Here is a 19,919-nt window from a genome sequence, read left to right on the forward strand (position 1 = left end):
AGGTTAAATAAAAATGGTATCTAGTTTTGAACAGATGTGGTATCTATTTTGGACAAATAGTATCTAGATTCGGACAAATGGTATCTAGTTTTGGACCCAAGCTTTCTCTCCTTCGATATTTCAGGCATTGGTGCCTGCACAGTAAATCGAAGCAATACACAACAGCTCAAATCTCCTTGCATACACAAAGCTCCTAGAAGATGCATTCTTGCCCTGTATCATGAGATCTTGAAAAGATTCCTCTTTGTTACGTGTATCTGTAGCGGTGCTTGAAGTATTTCAGAGTAAGACCATGTAGCTTGCTTTTTAGAACCTGTAGTAAGAAACTACTGAAAATTAGAATTATACTGGTCTGCAAGAGAGATCAGAAATTGCATGGGCTATCAAGTCTTTAAGGCATGAGACAGAGGGATGTAAAACAACAGAAGGAAGTTGGGTTGGAAAGGACAAGGGTCACAGCAATACAGTTTTGTGTTTACTTAGCAAAGGTTTTCATGTAGCACAACAGAGCTGTACACGCAGACACAAACACAGATATATAGAGATACGCAAATGTAGGTTCTTCTGGTGAATGTTTTGAGCAGTGTTACATGACCTAGCATTTTGTGGCTCATTGAAGATGTGGCAGGTCTGCTTTGTGGAGCACATATAATATATATACCCCCTTATTACCAAATAATCGGAGTTTTCCTCATTCTGGCTCAATTTCTGTTATTTGTTTATTTTAGTAGTTGTGTCAGGCACTTGAATTTTTTTTCCCTAATAAAGAAAGACTAGAAAGGTATTTGTGATAGATATGGTGCAGTCCAGCAGTTGAAGTTCATTAATAATTGGAATGTTGCAGAGTATGAAGTAATGAATACTAATTACTCCTTTCATGTCTGACAGCACCCTGCGGACCAATACATCAGGCCAGACTTTAATTTGGTTCTAGTAATGGTTTCATCAATAGTACATTAATTCTGTGTTTGAAAAGATATACAGTTGAACCTGACCCACACAGTAGATACCACTGTCATAAAATGGCCACATACTGACAACAACTGGATAATTACAAATAATTAAATCCACTGAGCTTCAGACAATCCTAATTTTAAGTAAAATATATCTTATCATATCAATCGACAGAAAGCATAGCAAGGGAGATTTATCAACTTGTACTCCTTCCAAAGCAAATTCACTAGCCTGCGTGTTAGAGAACTTGCTGATCTGTGAAGCAGCTTCATAAAAGTATCTCTCCCCTTCCTTGTTTACCAAGATTGTTCTTGTGTTGAGTGTTCTGTAACACCAGCTTCTCTGGCATTGTTTCTGAATGAAGCCTGCAAAAGAAATTCTCAGCTTAAGAGGACTTCAAATATATGTATGAATTTATATTTTCCTCAAAATGTGGGTGATTATAGGATGAATTGCAGGTGTTATCTCTGAAAATTAGACTTCTTGCTAAAGTGCCTTAGTATATATTTGGAAGCCTAATAATTTCTAGATGTTCAAGTTTGGATATTTTTTTAATTTCAATTTTGGAGCTGCAAACCTGCTCAATGGGTCTTAATACAATTTAGACTGTGAACTCATGTTCCAAATGGGTTTAAAAGATTTGTATTGAATTAATTTTAGAATATTTGCTTTAAGAGAAAGGAGAAAAGACAAAAGAGAGTAAAACAACTTCCAAAAAATACCAGTTGTAGTACGTAGCTTTATGTAAACATGAAAGGCACACAAAAGAAGTAAGTAAAATTTGGGTGCAGCTTATCAGCAATGTATGCAAAAATGATTCAAAATGCACGTACTTAAATTTTCTGGAGCATGTAAATCAAGGCATGAAAGTAAACAGCTGCCGAATCTATATGGTGTTGGGTTTTGGCCCTTGCTTTCTTTAAGAGGCAGGAGGCCATTGAGTAGGTTTGGTATGGATAGGCTTTAGTATTTACGTTTTATCTGTGTGTTTCCTGTGCTGTCTCCCCAGCACCACTGTTTCAGACATCACTGGATATGAGCATAAACTGTAATAGATCAATGTCTTTTTCACTCATAGCAGAGAAGATAGAGGAATAAATTCCTTGTTCATAAGGCCCCTATTTGCATTTATGTGAGCTATTACACCTGCTCAAATCCTTTGCATGTTCACAAAGTGGTAGTCATGTCTCTTCAGTTGCAGTATTAGGTTATTACAAGATTTTTTAAGATGTCTTGAAATTTGATTTATGTGCAAATGTAGCTTGTATGAACGAGTTTCCATTCTTATGAGGCATGACTATTATTCATGAAACAGCAAGACAATTCACTTGGTTTCTTCACAGGGAGAAGCATTCCTTGCCTTGAACATCTCACCAGCTGTGCAACTTAAGGCAGTGCTTTTCCCACTGAACTAGTTTGACCAACTTGCACAGTTTGCCTACTGAGATTGCCTAGTAACAGCTCCATTCTGCACTTGTTTTCACCTGATTTATTCAACTTCATTCTCTACATTACTTGTTGGAGTTTGCAAGTCGGTTCCAGAAGCTTTTAATTTAAAGCAGCAGGAACTGAAAGAAGGCTCTGTCAGAAAATGTGTTTATCCCTCTTCCTTCACACTGAAAAATATTGTTTCCCTTTCCTTTCTTGTCCAAGAATTTATCACTTCTTTTCATTCTTGCTGAGCTGATCCAAAACATTAGCTATAAGAACGGTTTGCTTTCTGCTGTTTAGAGTCATGGCGTGTTTTGGAGAACACCTGTCCTGAAAGGTACTCTTTTTAATTTTGAGTTGCATAAAAGTATCTGCTAAGAAAAGGTTTTGCATAAATTATTGAGCCATTTCATGACATGAACTCATGTTCCTATACTCAAGATATTTTTTTGTCTTTATGAGATCAGGTCTTTGAAGGACCTAGGCATTGTTTCCTGAGGCAGCACATACGCAAGGGAAAAGCAAGTCTTGATGCTGGTAACTCAAAATTTGACAATCAGACCAGATGTTGCAGTATTCCTGTACTTCTCATAGCAGAGAGTTTAGTGCTCATGTTAACTTCTGAAATTTATTTGGTTTTGTATTTGCTACTGATAAAATCAGTAATTCCTCAAAATGTATACAGGATTTTTAAAATGCGTTGCAAATCCCTTTTAAATCCCGTAATCTGCTTTATTTCAAGATCTACAAGAGTTTTGACAGAAAAAAACTAGTAGAGGACAATCTCTCTTTAATTTACTTTGCATGTTCTTAAATAACAGGGAGCTGAAGCTCACATGAAGGATGCTCTGTTACTGGGTAGAATGGTGCATTAAGTCAGTCTGTTCTATCTACTTCTGCTGGTGGAATTGGAGATTATGAATGGAAAATTACCAAAATTAGAACTTCAGTAATTTCTTTGTGACCATTTTTTTGTATATACCTTCTATCATGGACTCCATAAATAATGCCTATATCTGCTACATTTCTTCAAAATCCAGAATTAACCTCTAAACAGCTACATTTCATTGAAAAAATGAAGCAATTCTACTGGGTTTCCCTATCTCTGTGTTTATCGTTGCTGCTTATACTCCTTGAACCGTATGAGAGCAATAACAAAACATTTATTTTTCCCGGATCTGTAATTAACAGAAAACCTAGAACAGCTGCAGTAATAAAACCCACTGAGTCATTATGTAGTTTTTGCCTTTCATAGATGATAATCACAGAAATTGGTAATTTATTGCTCCTGTGAATTGAGAATCCATAAAGTAAGTGCTTGAATCCAGAACTCTGAAGCTTGTATCACCACATAGACCTTCTGAAATACAGTGTCTCCCTTAGCAAAGGTTTTTCCAACTGACAAAGCAAACTGAAAAAGTCATCTTTTGTCAGGTATCTGCTTGTCTCTTGTCTCCGTGTGTGTATTGAAAGGAAAGCAAAATTGCTCTGTGTCACGCTCTACTTTTTTTTGTTCCCTCCAGCTGTGGCCAGTTTTTAAGGTTGTAGAGACACCAAAGTATCAGAATTGAAATCCATGTTGCAGAACTGGAAGGTGAATTCGTGTTCACCTGAGAAAGGTTATATTATCTGAAGGACATGACTGTATGGCTAAATAATTTCACTATTATACAAGCATAACCCAGGAAAACTCATCTCCGGTAGTTTGCACGACAGTAGTATACAGCATACATGTCTGATGTTGAGTTTTATAGAGTCATGGGTTTCCTAGCACTAGACATACTAGGTTATTTTTAGGAATTCACTTGTAGTATATAAGTGACTGTCTTTTCTTCCTGTTCCTTGGTGAAATGCAGAAGTGCTTTCAACACACCATTTCATTTAGCCTGTGTCCTCTGGCTAAGGAGATGTCAGAAGCGGGAAAAGATGCCAAGAGCTGAAATATATAGTCATAGAATTATTTAGATTGGAAAAGACCCTTAAGATCATCAAGTCCAACTGTAAACCATAAACCTTGCTCTGATTGCAAGCTCAGTTACTTGCAGTTTCCTCCAGGGAGGGGACAATGCATTGCTTTCAAAGGTACAGGATAAATACAAAAAAGCATGATATAATCACACAAAGCATAATATCCTGACAGCAAAACGAAGAAGGAAATCTAGGTGCCCTGATCTCCTGTATCTGATTCCCAAGATAGCAAAATACTAATACTTACACTGTAGAGAGACTTACAACAACAATAATATGTTGATCCTGACTCTGGAAAGCCCTATATCCTAGAAAGAAAGCAATGTTAAAATTTGTACAGAAAATACTTGTTTTATTCATGTTCTGATGTGACTTTCATGAATTGCATCTTAAGTGTTTCGTACCTGTATTGTTGCAATCACTTTGAAATTGATTTGACTCAACAAATGTCAATTTGAATTTTGCGAAAAGGGTTTGTGTCTGCCTATGTTCTATTCTATAAATGTTCTACTGACCTTTTTTAAACAGAATTTTGTTGCTAATGTTTGGATCTCCTTTCTTGGCAGAGAACATTCAAAGCCATTGCTGTACAGAAAATACCGTACTTGTGCTTGTGTGTAGCAGGTGATAGCTGAAGATTGTCATACTGCTCACTGTGCCACAAAGTTGTGGCACCTGCTCACACCAGACCAGATGCACAGCACACACTGTAGTCTATAAGCAGTCTTTCAATTTTTTTTGGTGCTGTGCCATAGAAGTAAGAAGGTGAACTTAATGTTGCCTCACTGCTGGACTCCAGAATGTACTTTAGCTTTAGTAGTGTTGTTGTATGGGACAGGCTGGCACCAATTGTTGAAGACAAGGGGTCAGGAAATGACACCTCTTAAGTAAGGGATCTTATACCTATACTTAAACCTAGTGTGAAATATTATTTCACCCAGTAAACAATTTATTTGGAACAGAACATTCAGTAGGTTGCCTTAAAAAAATATTTTTATTATTTCACTCACCAGCCGTTCTCTTTCCTTTGGTCACTATTAGTTTGTTATAAATATACGCATCTGCTTATTTTTTAGGATTTACTGCTAAGCTATTTTCAAAAGATGGAAAAGCGAGCTATATTTAAGGAAATTATTGTAAGAACTAACAGTTATCTCATTAAGGGTTATTTTAAAACTTTCCTAAGTTTGTGGTAAGTATCGAAGATAGACATTTACCCGTTCAATACAGCAGTGAATAACCTACCGGTGTCTGCTCTATGTGCAAATTAAACTATGCCAATTAAGAAATGGTCTGTGTATTCTTTATATAATTTTGGTGTGTTCAATCATCCTCATTTTATTTCTTAAGCTGCAGGCACCTAGACTTTGGTTTGTATCCATTTTGTATGCTGCCAAGATCATGCAGTACCCATCTTCTGCAATCTAAGGTATTTATGTTTTTTTAATTCAGTGAGATCTCTATTCTTGTGCATTTTATTCCTTCCCGTATATATTAAGATTGAAGACAAAGAATGTGAATTCAACAAGAATTTCCATGTCATCCTTCACACTAAACTGGCTAACCCTCACTTCAAGCCAGAACTGCAGACTCAGACCACCCTCATTAATTTCCCTGTCACCAGGGATGAGCTGGAGGACCAGCTGTTGGCTGAGGTTATTAGTGCTGAAAGGCCAAATGTAGAAAAACGTAAGGTAAAGACTATCATTAGATCTGTACGTTGCCCCTTCTGAGATTTAAGGCTAGCATTAATATATCTGTTTGAATCGGCCATACAATGTTTGTTAGTAACCCATAAAATAGAAAGATTCTGCAAAGTCTAGAAAGTACTTCTGATTTGCTCAAATCTGTGCTCCCAGAGGGCTGGACTTGACCTAAAGCTCTGCTAGAAGTTAAATTTATTGTGATCTCATTCCCACGCTTCTCCGTACTGCTTAGTTTGCTCTGTGCATTACATTTAATTTACAGTGCAGGACTAAAGCCCTCTGCAGTGCTTTGTGCTTCGGTGATCTTGAGCCAATAAGTGTGAATAAAATTTCGTGCCAGTCCATAAGAGGATACGATGGCGCTGTTAGGACCTGGAGCATTTGGGTAATTAATCATAATTTATTCCTGCAAAGTTGCAGTTCCGTGGCTGCTGCGGTCGTACCAATGTATAGTAGCATATAAGGGAAATGCTTTTATAGGTGTTATAGAAAAGACTTTGAGTAGACTGTGATCTATGAGCTAAAAAATGAAAAAATACTTAGGGGTGTGAAATGAATAATAAGAATACTTCCTATTTCTCCAGTGTGTCTTTTCAGTTATCTCATGTAATTTACTAACTTCGTCCGCAAAGATCTGCTACAACTCTTTGAGGTAGTGCTGCTTCGTGCAAGGGCAAACTGGGTCAGAGAGTTTAATTACCCCTTGAAGAACTTGGGAACATGATCTGAGAACAGCTGGCCATTTTCCTCTGCATCTGCACATTGTTCCATGTGGGGCCGTATGCTTACGTCTGTATCACCTCGGGTGTTCTGGTCCGAGGGTCAGATTCTGGTGGAGAGCCCCCCGTAAGGCTAGTCAAGCTCTTTCACCGTCAGAAGGTCAGTCCGGCAGAGCAGATGATGACCATGCTTTCCCACACTGCTTACTGCCAACGTGGGGGTCTCCAGCCTTGTGTTATTGTTGCTTTTCTCAGCTGCCATGTAGATTACCACTTGCCATCTCTGGCAAGATCCCAAGTCCTTTTGTGTAGTCTGAGGAGAAAGGAGGCTGGGAGAGAGAGAAAGTTCTGGTCCCTGGTCACCTTGACCTCGCTTTGGGTGTCCCAGAACCTTAATTCTAGTGTACTGGGACAGAAGATAAACTTTCTCATTCAGAAATTAAATTAAATCAACTGATGTAATTAAACAGAAAGTACAGCTCACAAATGTTATAAAACTATTTCTTGCCGTGATTGTTAAATACAGATTTTTCATTCCCTCTGCTAGTCAGCCCTGGCCAAGCAGCAGAACCGTTTCACGGCTGAGCTCAGGCAGCTGGAGGATGATGCTGCTCAGCCTGCCAGCTGCCCAGGGCAGTTTCTTAGATGACAGTGAACTTGCAGAGGAACTGGAATCCGCGAAGCCAACTGCAGCAGAAATACAGCACAAGGTAATAATATTTGAACTATTTTTTTACAGCTTAAAACCTGGAAAATTTGTATTATTATATTATTTTTAGCAAAACATTTCTATGAGCTAGGAATAGTCAAATTCCTGTCTGCCCAGCAAGGGCTGTCCACCCACATATTCACAGTTTTGTATCTACGGTGTGTAGTTGTCACATACTCATTTTTTTTCCTTTTGACTCAGGTGCTTGAGTTAGTACGCATAAAAGAAGTATCAGCATGCAATACGAATAAATGTATTCATATATAATTGCTGTGTTTTCACAGGTGAACAGGCATATTGCTGCAGAGGTCAGTCATTCCCTAACGTTTGTCTGTGATAAGAAGCTTGCTTACCTTGGATATTTGCTACTGTCTGAAGTAAAGTCAGTTTTTTAGGCTGTTTCCATGTTCTTTTTTGTATGGACAGGAATGTTTTGGTAACTGTGTTGGATTATCTAGGCATATAAAAAAAATAAATGAGACAACTGTCATCCTATAGATAGCTGAAGCCAAAGAAAATTAAGCTCAGATTAATATGACAAGAGAGCATTACAGACCAACGGCCGTAAGGGTGTCCATTCTTATTTCATTGGTAACAGTCTGGGCGGCTTCAACCCCCTCTACCAGATTTCATAGAAGGTAAAAACGTGTCTTGCTGATTTGGTTTCAAAGTGCAATGAGCAGAATTCTGCCTGCAGCAGCGATGCCTGATGTATTAGTTACTGGCGTAGCAGATGTTTACATACGCAGGGCTGTGTGTCTGAGAAAGGAGGACACCGTGTCATCTCCTGCTGGTCCCTAACGGCACATTCCCACAGGTCTCTTTGTGGGCTGTCTCCATTCTGACGGCATTTTCTGACTGTGCATGCAAAGTTTACTGTCCTTGTGTTAAGCCATCCCACAGGGTCAGGTGGAAAGAGTTTTGGGGGTTCCGTATAAACACTTAATTGTGGCAAATTTACCACATGATCTAACGCTGTGTGGAAGGGAGATCACCCTCTACAAAATGATCAGCTTGCTTAAGTGAGAGGTTCTACCTGCTGAGTTAAATGAGGAAGCAGAATAGTGCTGCCATTTGCTGAAAGTTTCCTCAAAAGCCTCTTTGGCTTGGCAGAAATGCTTTTAGATTGCTTAGGCCAGCTCTTCTTAGAAGCCTGCAGTCAGAAACCATTTATCTTATGAGTAGAAAAGCAAAAAAGCAGAATTCAGATAATTGTACTTATTTTCAGTCCTTCAGCACAGTCTTCCACAAAGCAATTAAGCAGGCTGAAAAATCGAGGGATATATAGTGTTGTTTCAACCTGTCACATATTCAACCTTTCTTTTCACAAGCCAAGGACCTTTTGAAAAGGATAAGCTCATTTTATTGGCCCAAACAGCTTTTCAGGTGAGGAAAAATTCTGACCTCAGTGATGCTGATATTTACTGGACTTGCTATTTCTTCACTAGATGCCTCTGCCCAAACAAGTCATCTAGTTACCTTGTGGCCGTACGGTTTCTTACATGGTGTGACTGATGCTTCAGTATCAATAATAATTGCAGAAATTCCAGAGACGCTTTTATGTAATTCTTTTCATTTAAAATGTTGCAATGACTTTGTGAAGCTACACTGAGGATAAATAGCGTGACTTAGCTGCTTCTGGTTGAATAATTAGGGTTCAAATTTATGTGGTGTGTAAAGTAAGAATTCAGGAAATAATACATATCCATATCACATTCAGGATCTAATTTTTCCTTTTAATTTTAGTGTCTGCATGCCCCAGAAAGAGTCGGGGCTCAGTTGTTCTGGGTGGCAGATTTTGCCCTGAAGAGCAAGCTCTTTAGGTTGTATTGTAGGGCTGGTCCGTAACAGAAGCAGGAATTAAACTAGACACCAACAATTTGGGAAGAAGGGAAAAAATTATAAATTGAGGAATCTGATTTGAGGAGGAAGAGGAAAAAAGAAATCACTCTACACAGTGTATAAATGGGTATAAATAGCAGACGGAAATGTCTGGAAGAGAAAGGAGGAAAAAAGGGAAGAATGAAAACGAGTGATGTTGTCTCTGCATCATGGTGCCAATGGATTTATTCGTATCACCTAGGTTTGTAGCACTGTGTTGCTTAACTTTTATCTTTTTTGTAGCAGTGGTGCTGGGATGGATCATGAAGAATGGCAATCTGTATGGCAATTAAAAATAAATTCAATCATAATTACAGAACAGATAGAGAGCAGAGTAAAAGCCACAATAAAATTCTGGTTTATTAGATACATTTTTAGGTGGAAAGAGAGGGCTTTTAATACAGCAAGAGAAACATATTTGTATCAGAAAGGAGAGAGAATATATGGTATCATGGCAAGGGTGTCTCTTTTTCCCACTGTATGTGGTTAAAGTGATAAAAGAACTAGAAAACCCCCTTGTTGAACCTGAGGAGTTTTCTTCAGCATACATACAGCTCATGTGCCAGAACTGGTTGAGTGTAAAACAGCACCCCAAAAAAAAACCCAGAGAGAAGCCACTCAGGATCTGCAAATTTCCCAAAGCTTTGTGACAGCTTGCAGTCTGAAGGGGGTTTAGAATGGCGGTGGAAACAGCTACGCACTGTTGGTTCTTCTCTGTATCTTCTTAGGCATTAAGAGGGTACATAGAGTTAATTAGATGGAGTTCAGAAATCTGTACTTTTTTGGAGGAATTAGTGTAAAGTAATTTGTGGTCAAGTTTATCTAAGGTTAACTTCAGTGTGCAAGGCTAACATTGTTACATTTGTTTATGTTCCCACAAGCTCAAGAAAAATAACTGCTCTTGTTAGTTCATCTTAAAATCTGGGTGAATTTATCTTTCAATACCTAAATATGTAATATATATTAAAAATATATATGTTATGTATATAGAAAAATGCAGTTATTTTGTGCAGAAAGTTTCGACTGACGGGTTGCATTTGGTTTTCGTGGTGTCTTTTTTAACAGGTAAAGGAAAGTTCAGTTCTTGCTGTGGGTAGGACTGGTTTTGAAAAAATCTGTCACACCCTTTAGTGAATAATATCAAAGAATATAATTCCACTTGCAGTAGATTTCAGATATTTTGAAATATTTTTAAAACAAGATGTAAATTCTTAGAAGTAAAAAAAAATACAGTCGTAGGAATTCTTGTTGCTTTGAGCTCCCTACGCAGTAATACTTGGAGCGGTGAATACTTTAAGGCAGAAGTGGCTCTAAAGCAAGTCTGATGACCTTTTTCAATTTGGTGTGCTGTCAGGATTCTTCTGAGAAGTAAAGAGATGGAACTCCTTGAATTGGATTTCCTTCTTCAATTCAGAGTTGAACACACTTACAAGAGTCCTGTTGACTTCTTAACTGCTCGGTCATGGAGTGCCATTAGGCTAGACTGGGAAAATTGCTTTTCAGTTCTAAATCTTTTTTGATGTTATTTCTGGAGGCATGCTACAACTAGACAATTTCAGATAAAATCATACATTCAACCCTAAGTTTTAGTAGAATTAATGATGCTTTCAAAGAGGAGCTGTCTTTACCTTTTTGAGTGTATTTTTCCTTAGACATCATGTACTGTGCCTTGTGAGGCAATTCTGTTTTACCATAATTTGTCCAGTCCCTTAGAAATACAGTTTTCATTTTCGTACCACTCCTTACTAGAATAAATGTCCCATACAAGGTTTCCAGTTTGTTGTATCTTGATGTTTAACAGTGAGCAGACAGTAAGTAAACTTTTATCAGCATTTTTATATGTGTGTGTCTATATATATGTAATTTAATATTCTAAAGTAAGTCCTAAGTCCCTTGTAATTGTTTAAGCTATGGGTTTTTTTTACGTACCCCCAAAAGTATCGGTATTTGTCTTCCCATTTCTGTCTTCACACGAAGGTACCTCATCTGTGTGTCTTTGGTGTGCTTCCAGGCCATGGCAGTTGTGGATGCATTCAGGGGGTTAGACAAATATATTGAAAGATCTACCAAGAGGTGGAAGAAATGGGTGGACTGAGAATGTCCAGAAAAGGAAAAGCTTCCCCAGGAATGGACAAACAAAAGAAACTCTTCAGAGAATGGTCATACTGGGGGCACTCCGTCTGGACAGAACAACGTACGCTGTCAGGTATGAAACCTGAGGGGTTTTTTTGAGAGTGCTGTGACAAAATCCATCCTTGTTTTTCGTCTTTCGGGGCAAGTGGGGGGGGGGGGGGGGGGCGGGCGTAGCTTGTATGTGTCAGCGTGGAGAAAACTTGGGTTTTTCCCAAGCAAATAACATAAAAGTGAGTGATCAACCAGAATTTGAAATCAGTGACTGTGTCCTTCCCCGCCTGTTCTGCTGGCGAAGAGTTTCTGGAGAGGTAGTGTGGCGAGACGTGAGTCGCAGCGTGTTTGGTGAGCTGTGCTTGCGATTCCTTTTAGATTACGTATAGGTACCCTGAGGGGAGCGCTCATTAATAAATGGAAATGTAGTAGGCTATGCTGTTAATAGCTAACAGTTTATTTCTCAATGTTAGTTCTCATTATAGTATTGGGGCTGGTAGCTAGCCCCACAAGATGACAATTTTTCAGATCTCCCTTCTTTAAAATTCTGTGATACCAAGAAAGATTCAGTTGTGGATACTTAGCGATCTTCTCCCAGCTGTTTTCCAGTTGTACTGTTTTAATCTTCTGATCCCAAGTGATCTTCTGATCCCACAGTCACAGCTTTTACCCATTTACATGCCTCCTGAGAATGCAGGTTTTGTGTCCTGGATTTTTATTTTGCCCAGCTGCCCTGACTTGACATGACAGCATTGCCTGTGTTATAATGACTTCTTGCATTCAGTTACTGAAGAGGTCCTTTTCATTCAGAACTTTCTGTTTTGTTGCGTGGCTCCTATCCCACAGAGAAATGAGAAATGAGAATGATAGTCTTCTCTCATTTCACCACCTGCCTCCCCTTCTTGCCTTCAGTTCACTTCCCTGACAAGTTCTTTGATGAAGCAACTGTTAGCCCATCACTCAGCTGCTCAAGTCCAAGAACAGTGCACACTTGAAGCCTTTATCAGGAAACGTTTTGGGTGTTTAGTGCATAGTTTTTTATATGTATAGGAACTTCGTGAAGAAAAAGCTTGGCTCAAGATATGTGGAAAGAACAAGGATGGATTTTGTCGCAGCACTCTCAAAACTATCAAGCTGCAACAAGGTCTTTTACCATCACATACTGACATACTGTTCATGCCAGTCGCTCTGCTGCCTTCTCCTAGTCTCTCCTCATCCAGGATGCACACTCTTTCTGCTTCTTCCTCATCTCTTCCTCTGCTGCTCCCTCTTCCTTGGCTGCCCAACCCCTTACCAGAACCAGCCACAGCTGCACCTTGTCTACATCGGCCAACCCACCGCCCCTGAAGCCAGCCCACAGCTGTATATTATCAATGCTAATTAACCCAGCTTCATTCCTCTACAATTCCCTCCCCCCCCCCCCCCCATTTTTTTTTCTTTTCTTTTTTCTTTTCCTTTTTAACATTTCATCCCTTAGGTATTTAACAATCATCATAACCTTTTAACAAATAAACTTTTCATACAGTCCTCTATAATTCCTCTACAGATTTAGCAAAAGTCTATGAGTAGAGCAGTCCAGCCACTCCTTTGTCTTTTGTTCTATCTGCAGGAGCAGACCCACTTGAAGATACTGAGACACTGTGTAAGCCTCCTACTTGCCTCTGGTGTAAGGATCGCTCAACCGTCTTCCCATTAAAGAAAGAAAAATTGAGCTCAAAAGTGAAATGGAGCATGCAGGGCTAGAAACATAGATAAATCAATATATGGTTATATGCTCATGTGTAGGTGTCTGTACATACATACGCGTATGGGTACGTTTTAACGAAAAGGAACAAAGCCTTCTGGAATCATCTGTCAGTACGATGGAGTACGCATTACTATGGGAAAGTTGGGCACAGTTTATTTTCAGCAGAAGATTCAAGTTCTGAAGTTTCTTCACCCCCACCGTATTCATGGTAAATGGGGTGGATGAAAAGTGTAAGGCCATAAGCACTACAGTATGAAGAAAATTTTAGACCGAGCATTCCTCTGCTTGGCATAATGCAGGTTTCCTTTGTACTGTTTTCTACCTTTTGACTAGATGAGGGCCAGAGGGCAATTTTCTCCATGCTCATGTAATCTTGTGCCCCCTGTGACTAAATAATGGTCATTATACAAACTATATTCAATTGTATAGGGCTCTGTGGCTTTATACTTAGGATTACTATTCCCCACAGACAATGGTGAGAATACCAGGTTAATACAGCTGTGACCTCACTGTGCTCAATTTAAACTCAGGCCTCACAAGGTGAGAGGCTTGTGCATTTACCCACTGAACCAATCAGTTAAAAAACTGATGTGATATCTACCACATGTTGCTCCCTTTTTCATAAGGGAATTGCTCTGTACCCCCTGTAAGAGTTTCTAAAGCTCAGTAACAATGCCGAGCATCTATCAAAACGTCAAAAGGTTCATTATCTTAAAACCAAGGGAACAGATTTCTGCAGGCTTTTTCTAATACCAGCAATAAGGCTACTGTTGAGAGCTTGCAATTTTGCTTGTTGAAATTGTAAGGATTTAGTGAAGTGCTTCAGAAGAAGTAATATACATTGCACGAGTGATAGTGAAATTAATGGGGGCATTATCGTTCTGTTTCTTTTCTGCTCTGCTAATTTTCCTTTCCCCTCCCCCTCTGTCACTCACCCTTCCCCAATTACTTCTTTTACAGGCAAAAAGCTTGGGTTCGCTATAGACTCTGGAAGATTTCATACATAACATCTCTCTAGGATAAGGGCAGGGGATGGTCACAGAGGAGGCAATTGAAAAGGTGCCAGGCATGGCCATTGGGTTCTTCTCCAAGTGAGTGTCAAACGGCCCCTTTGGTGGGGAATTCCCAGTTGATGGAATGTTCCCAGAATGCAAGCAGAAGATGCAGTGGATTACGGAAAAAGTTTTAAAGAGGTAATAATCTTGTTCCTTTTTGCTTTCGCTTTTGATTGTAACAAGATAAACATCATATAAATAGAGTGTATGATATGTTTCACTGAACGTTGTCCTCACCCTCCCAGGAGGAACAGGAGAAATAAACCAGAAAGCCTCTGGTGGGTAGGTAGGACTGCCCTTGGGCGTATGCTTCCCCCGTGTAATTAAGAGCTCCTGTTTCATTCAGTGGGCCAGAATGGAGACTCTAATGAAAATGGGTCTGACTCCCCCTTAGGAAGCTGTGTAATTAGCCCTGGAGTGCTGCTTTGCTGAGATAGCAGCCGCAGCTTTGGCCAGCATTGCGTGGACTGAGAACCTCTCTGCAGTGGACAAAGCCGTGTGCAGTGCCCTGGCGAGCTGCAGTTCCCAGCGCAGTGACAGCAGACAGGAGCACTGCAATCGTTAGTGCTACTGAAAGGTGCTCCCCTCCCACCATTTGACGCTAAATAGCCAATGGATATTTGTAGGAACCCCTTTTCCCTGAAGCCAAACAAGAAATGCATGTTCCAGGCCTTGATATTCAGGAGGTCGTGGGGATGGGGGGATTCCCTCCTCCTCTGCTTTAACCCCAGCAGTGTTTGGCTGCCAGCCGGGTTGCCTGCAACAAATGAGGAGATGGGTTAGGTTCAGTGCTGTCTGCCGGCTGAAATAAAATCACTGTGAGATTGGGGGGGGGCGGGACTTTGGCGTGCTTGGCACTGTGCGAACCTGTACAAACTGACTCCTTCATCAACAGTGAAACTGGAAGAATTCTCGACCTGGGTTTCGCACAAGTAAGCTAGTCACGCTAGTCTGAAAATAACCCTGCTTTTCTGCTAGGGAGTATAGAAATGTTGTTACGAAGGAAAGAGCAGAGTTGGTTTTTCAGGGGAATTTCAGAGTTCTCAGCTGCCCTGGGGACAGGTAAATGGGAAATCAGCAGTGTTGTGTATCTGAAGCCACAGGGATAAATGGGGAACATCGGGGGGGCTTTGAGTGTTACAGACCTCCTGCATCTTCCAGCCCTTCGTGCCTGGCTTCTGAGGGAGGAGAGAGGTGACAGTTTTGCTGTGAAGATTTTTGATAGTGAAGGACTGGGGAAAGTCCAAAAGGAGACTACATAAAGATGTTAGACCAAATCCCAAATGGTGCTAATCTAGCTAGAGCTAGTGGGATTTGGATGTACTCAGTGCTTCTCAAGCTTCAGTCTTCTGGGTTTTGGCCCCAAGACCCTATAAGTTTATGTTTAAAAAAATATCCTGGAGCAAAAAGTTGAAGTATTTTAGTATGCATTTTGTTGGAGACTAGGGTGTGTATAATTAAGATATTTAAAAAGTTCTGAGTGACCTAGAAAATACTTTAAAAATTGCTGTAGCTTCAAACCTAGCAAACACAGTTGGCACAGTGGTTGGTAAACTGGCAGAAGAAAGACTGGCTTGAAATTTTTTGGTAAAACTCTTCTGTTACACTTAATTGATTTCTCAGACTCAGGCATCTGATGTATCGAATGGTTATTATATTAAGGCTTGAATCATTTCCACTTTGCAGTGGATGGATGTGGCCTATAGAAAAACGCAGGTGCTGCCAGGCTGCTATCTTGTGATGTGATATAGAAGTTTTCCTCTCTTGCCATTCCCCTGTTCCTTTTTCCACGCATCAAGGGACAATTTGGGAACATTCCCTCAGCAGGTCTCATCATAAAGTGATGCAGGAGCCAGTGTGATGGACACATCGTATTCCTTGGCTGGTGTATGGAACTGTAATTTCTCTTGCAGTGTACAGAGGTGGAGGCCAGTGCCATCGGCAGGTTCTGGCACAGCAGTGAAGAGCTGGAGAGAAGCTGAATGGCTGAGCTGCAATTTGAGTTGAAATGCTAGTGTTGTAACGAAAGAAAGTGGACTCTGGGCTGATGGAAGGGTGAACACAGCTGTAGCCCAGCCACATTTTAAACCTTTCTCTTGATATTCCCATATTTCACCAGTAGATGCTTTGCAGGCAGATACTTTTCCATTATACCTCGCTACTCTGATCTATCGATGACTTTCCACTCTCTTCATATATTAAGAACCTTAAAGACTATCAGGCTCTGAAGTGGTATGAAACATATTTTTTAAGTAGCAGGATAGCTGTAAACATTTTTCCTTGTCTAGCACTTCTTCAGTCTTGTTCCTGGTGTGCATTCAACATGTTTTGTTCTAGGTCCCAGTTCTACAGGAAATTTAAGTAGTCTACGTGTCTGCTGAGTTATGCTTACCTTTACATGTGGTATCACCTACGCCCCCAGATCACTTAAACCCGAGTTTATAATACTTTCTTTAGCTTCAGCATCAAGGCCTGAAACTTCAGAGGCTAGTGGTGAAACTTCTGCTATTTTAACACATATCAAGAAGTGGCAGTAGCTAAGAATCTTCGGGTTTCTTTGTATTATCAATTTATTTAATAATAAAAGGATGCTTTGAATTAATTAACAATATTCCATTATAAAGTAAAGTCATAGTAACTATGTCTTAAGGATAACACATTTATTATTTTTCTCACAATAACCATAGTGGCTGTTTTTCAACACAATATTCATCTAGTAGCCAAGTGGCTAGGAACCTTGGAAAAACTCCTTGAGCAATACAGTGAAAAAAGTCATCCTGATCTCCATGTCTGTGTTAGTGCTGAACCAGCTCCAACCCCAGAAGAGCACGTTATTCCTCAAGGAACAATAGGAAACTCGATTACAATTACCAGTGAGCCTCCTGTAGGGATGCTGGCTAATTTACATGCTGCGCTCTACAGTTCTGACCAGGTAAAAGTATGAGGTACTTTTCTTTGTTTTTCCCAGTCGTTTTAATTACTCCTTTCCCCATGGGGAGAAGCGATAACGTTGATGACCACTTTCTAGGAGACCAGAACTTTTGGATCTTTGTGCTTCCGAGCTAACCTGACAGCTGCAGGGTGCCAACCCTCTGTGCCTCGTGCTGCCTCCGTGTTGCCCGTCAGTGTTGAGCAGGAGGAAGGGCATTACAGTGATGCATATGTTTGTGTTCTCCAGTATAGGCATGCATAGGTATGCTTACAAAGGTAGAGGTGCATTTATCACACCAGCTTTCAGTCTCGTCAAAAAAGCTGTCTATGCTGTGAAGTCAGAGCTCTTTCACTCGGTGGTACTAGCAGACTTTGCTCCGCTCTAAATTCGGTCTGACCGTGTCCCTTTGCAGAGTGGATTGATGGACCTGGATGTTTGGGCCATGGCTGAGGACCCTGTGTGTGGGTTCCTGTAGTCAGGCATAAAGAAAGAAATTAATGAGCAAGGGTTACGCACCGTTTGTTGCTTTGTCTTTCACTCTTCTCCTGCATGAGTTTCTGTGGAGCTGCTGGGTGGGTGGGCAGAACTAGGAGAAAGAAGACGTGAGAATGTGGAGAACAGGGGTGTCACTGGACGTGCGTGGCTTCCTTCCCCCTGGGTCCCCCTGCACACGCTCCCTGCCTGTTACCCCCCGGGAGCGTGTGCAGATCTTCAGGCTCAGCGCAAGTCAGCTTCCCTGCAGCAGTGGAAGCGCTGGAGGCAGCGAGCTTATTCGTGTCAGCAAAGCAGACCATGGTAAAGGCAACCATAACTGTACACTTCAGCCTTCCGGCAACGCATCAACATGCATTTATTTGAGCACAGAGCACATAAAGGCAGAGCCTGGATGTGAAAAGGCTACGTTTCTGTTAAAGGGAACTCTGCTAACCGATGCCTAGAAAAAAGAGCTGTGCGCTAAAAGATCCACGTCAGAGCTACCTTGGCTACAAATTAATTGATTTTGATGGTATGAGATGATTCAGAAATACACTCGTGAGAAGGAAGAATGGCTGTGGGTTTGTAGCTAAACAGGCAGCAATTAATACAGCCATGTTTTTCTTTTTTTTATAACTTATTATAATAATATTTTTGAAAGAAAGCAGAAGAAGCTAGATAAAGGCAATTCATACACATTGTCATCCTACTTCGGGCAGTGTTCAGTTCAAGAAAAATATATATGTGTATGTATTTTAATTAGCTAATTTCTAAATTTGATACTTCAGAAAACTCTCTTTTCTCCCCCATTATTTTGAGCCATGGGTGTTTGTGGCTTACTACAAATTCCTGTGCAGACACTGCCTTTAATATATTTCTAGTTCAGGTATTTTAATTTTTTGGGGAAAAAAATATGTCATATTTTTCATATGACAAAAACATATGTCATAATCAAACTGTATCTAATCCAGGTGGAATGAATTTCATGTTTTGTGGTTTTCTTCAGGATAGAAGCTTGTGTTGTATTTTTTGTGGTTAAACTCAGGATTCTGACTTTTGGTCAGACATAAAATCCTTCACCTTTGCTCAGACTTCGTTATATGTTGTTCAGTTCAGGATGACCTATTTCCTTTTGATAGGCAAGGGTTTATCCCTCTGAAGTTCATTCCACACATTTATGTTTTTAGGGGTATCAAAAGTCATTTTTTGATGTCGATTACTTCTTAAACTAAAAGGTAGAAAAATATTAAGAAAGCTAAGAATGCATTCCTGCAGGTTTTATAGGCAAATGCCAAATAGTTTGTCTCAGTAATTTAAAAACCAGTTGAAGCCCTGTGCAGGATCTCATCTTGCCAAGATTCTCTACTAGGCAAAAAAAAAGGCAAAGGAGGCAAAAAGAAAATATCCTGAACTTCAATTTCAGACATGACTCTTTGGAAAACAATGTAAAATTTGAAGGAGTAGTTTTAATGAATGTTAACCTGGCAAATTTTCTGCATGGGATAAAGTCTGTGGATGATTTATGCTAAGAAACTATAGCAGTTACCTGAGTAGTATTTATAGAGTCTTAGTTCAAGTCTCTATTTTTATTGGTTTCAGTAGCAAAACGGCTCTCCTTTCCTAAGGGACATCTGGAAATAAAAAGATAACCATCAACACGTCTGCATCTGGGGATCACTCCAGAAAATACAGTCTAATAGTCACTGATCACTAGGAAACCCATTTCTCATTCTCTTTCAAACCCCAGGCCTGTGAGTGCTGCTGTGGGCAGCTGAGGCAGGCACGCCATCGGTAACGGTAACGCTGCCGCTGGCTGACTCGGTAAATACATTCCTGTCTTCTTCGGCAGGATACCCTTGAACTGTGCACCGGAGAAGGGGAATTTGAAAGCGTGCTTTTTCCTCTGTGCTGTTTTCACACTTGCCTTGCTGGGATTCTGAAGCTTGACCTTCAGGGCTGGAATAGAAGGGATCCTGTTCGGTGCTGCAGATCTTGCCCGCCGTCTGTATCGCTGCCCTCTGCCGCTATTTAGAGGACCCATACAAAGGTAAGAAGTAGTCGGGTAACCCCCCACCAAGGTCATTTCAACTCAATCAGCTGTTTATACTGAATAAGGGGGACAGGATTCTTCCTCTGAAGCTGCTGTGTAAGCAGCTGGCATTGCAGGATGCTGCCGCCAAGTATGTGTCGTGGTTTAGCCCGACGGGCAGTTAACCACC

General features: G+C 40.3%; 1 protein-coding gene across 1 annotated transcript in view; it reads left to right on the plus strand.

The window, feature by feature from the left end:
* Window positions 1-19,919, plus strand: part of DNAH11 (dynein axonemal heavy chain 11) — a 132,245-nt gene that overhangs the window by 103,016 nt on the left and 9,310 nt on the right. The window contains 17 exon segments of the mRNA XM_056338457.1: window positions 5,843-6,047; window positions 7,326-7,384; window positions 7,386-7,488; window positions 7,986-8,064; window positions 8,067-8,125; window positions 8,716-8,770; window positions 8,773-8,872; window positions 10,723-10,844; window positions 11,378-11,499; window positions 11,501-11,574; window positions 12,543-12,593; window positions 13,037-13,134; window positions 14,200-14,237; window positions 14,239-14,296; window positions 14,299-14,334; window positions 16,982-17,226; window positions 19,550-19,729. Coding sequence (XP_056194432.1) covers window positions 5,843-6,047; window positions 7,326-7,384; window positions 7,386-7,488; window positions 7,986-8,064; window positions 8,067-8,125; window positions 8,716-8,770; window positions 8,773-8,872; window positions 10,723-10,844; window positions 11,378-11,499; window positions 11,501-11,574; window positions 12,543-12,593; window positions 13,037-13,134; window positions 14,200-14,237; window positions 14,239-14,296; window positions 14,299-14,334; window positions 16,982-17,226; window positions 19,550-19,729 — 1,684 coding nt within the window.

The sequence above is a fragment of the Falco biarmicus genome, chromosome 4 (genome assembly GCF_023638135.1).
Source record: "Falco biarmicus isolate bFalBia1 chromosome 4, bFalBia1.pri, whole genome shotgun sequence".
In the NCBI taxonomy this organism is placed as follows: domain Eukaryota; kingdom Metazoa; phylum Chordata; class Aves; order Falconiformes; family Falconidae; genus Falco; species Falco biarmicus.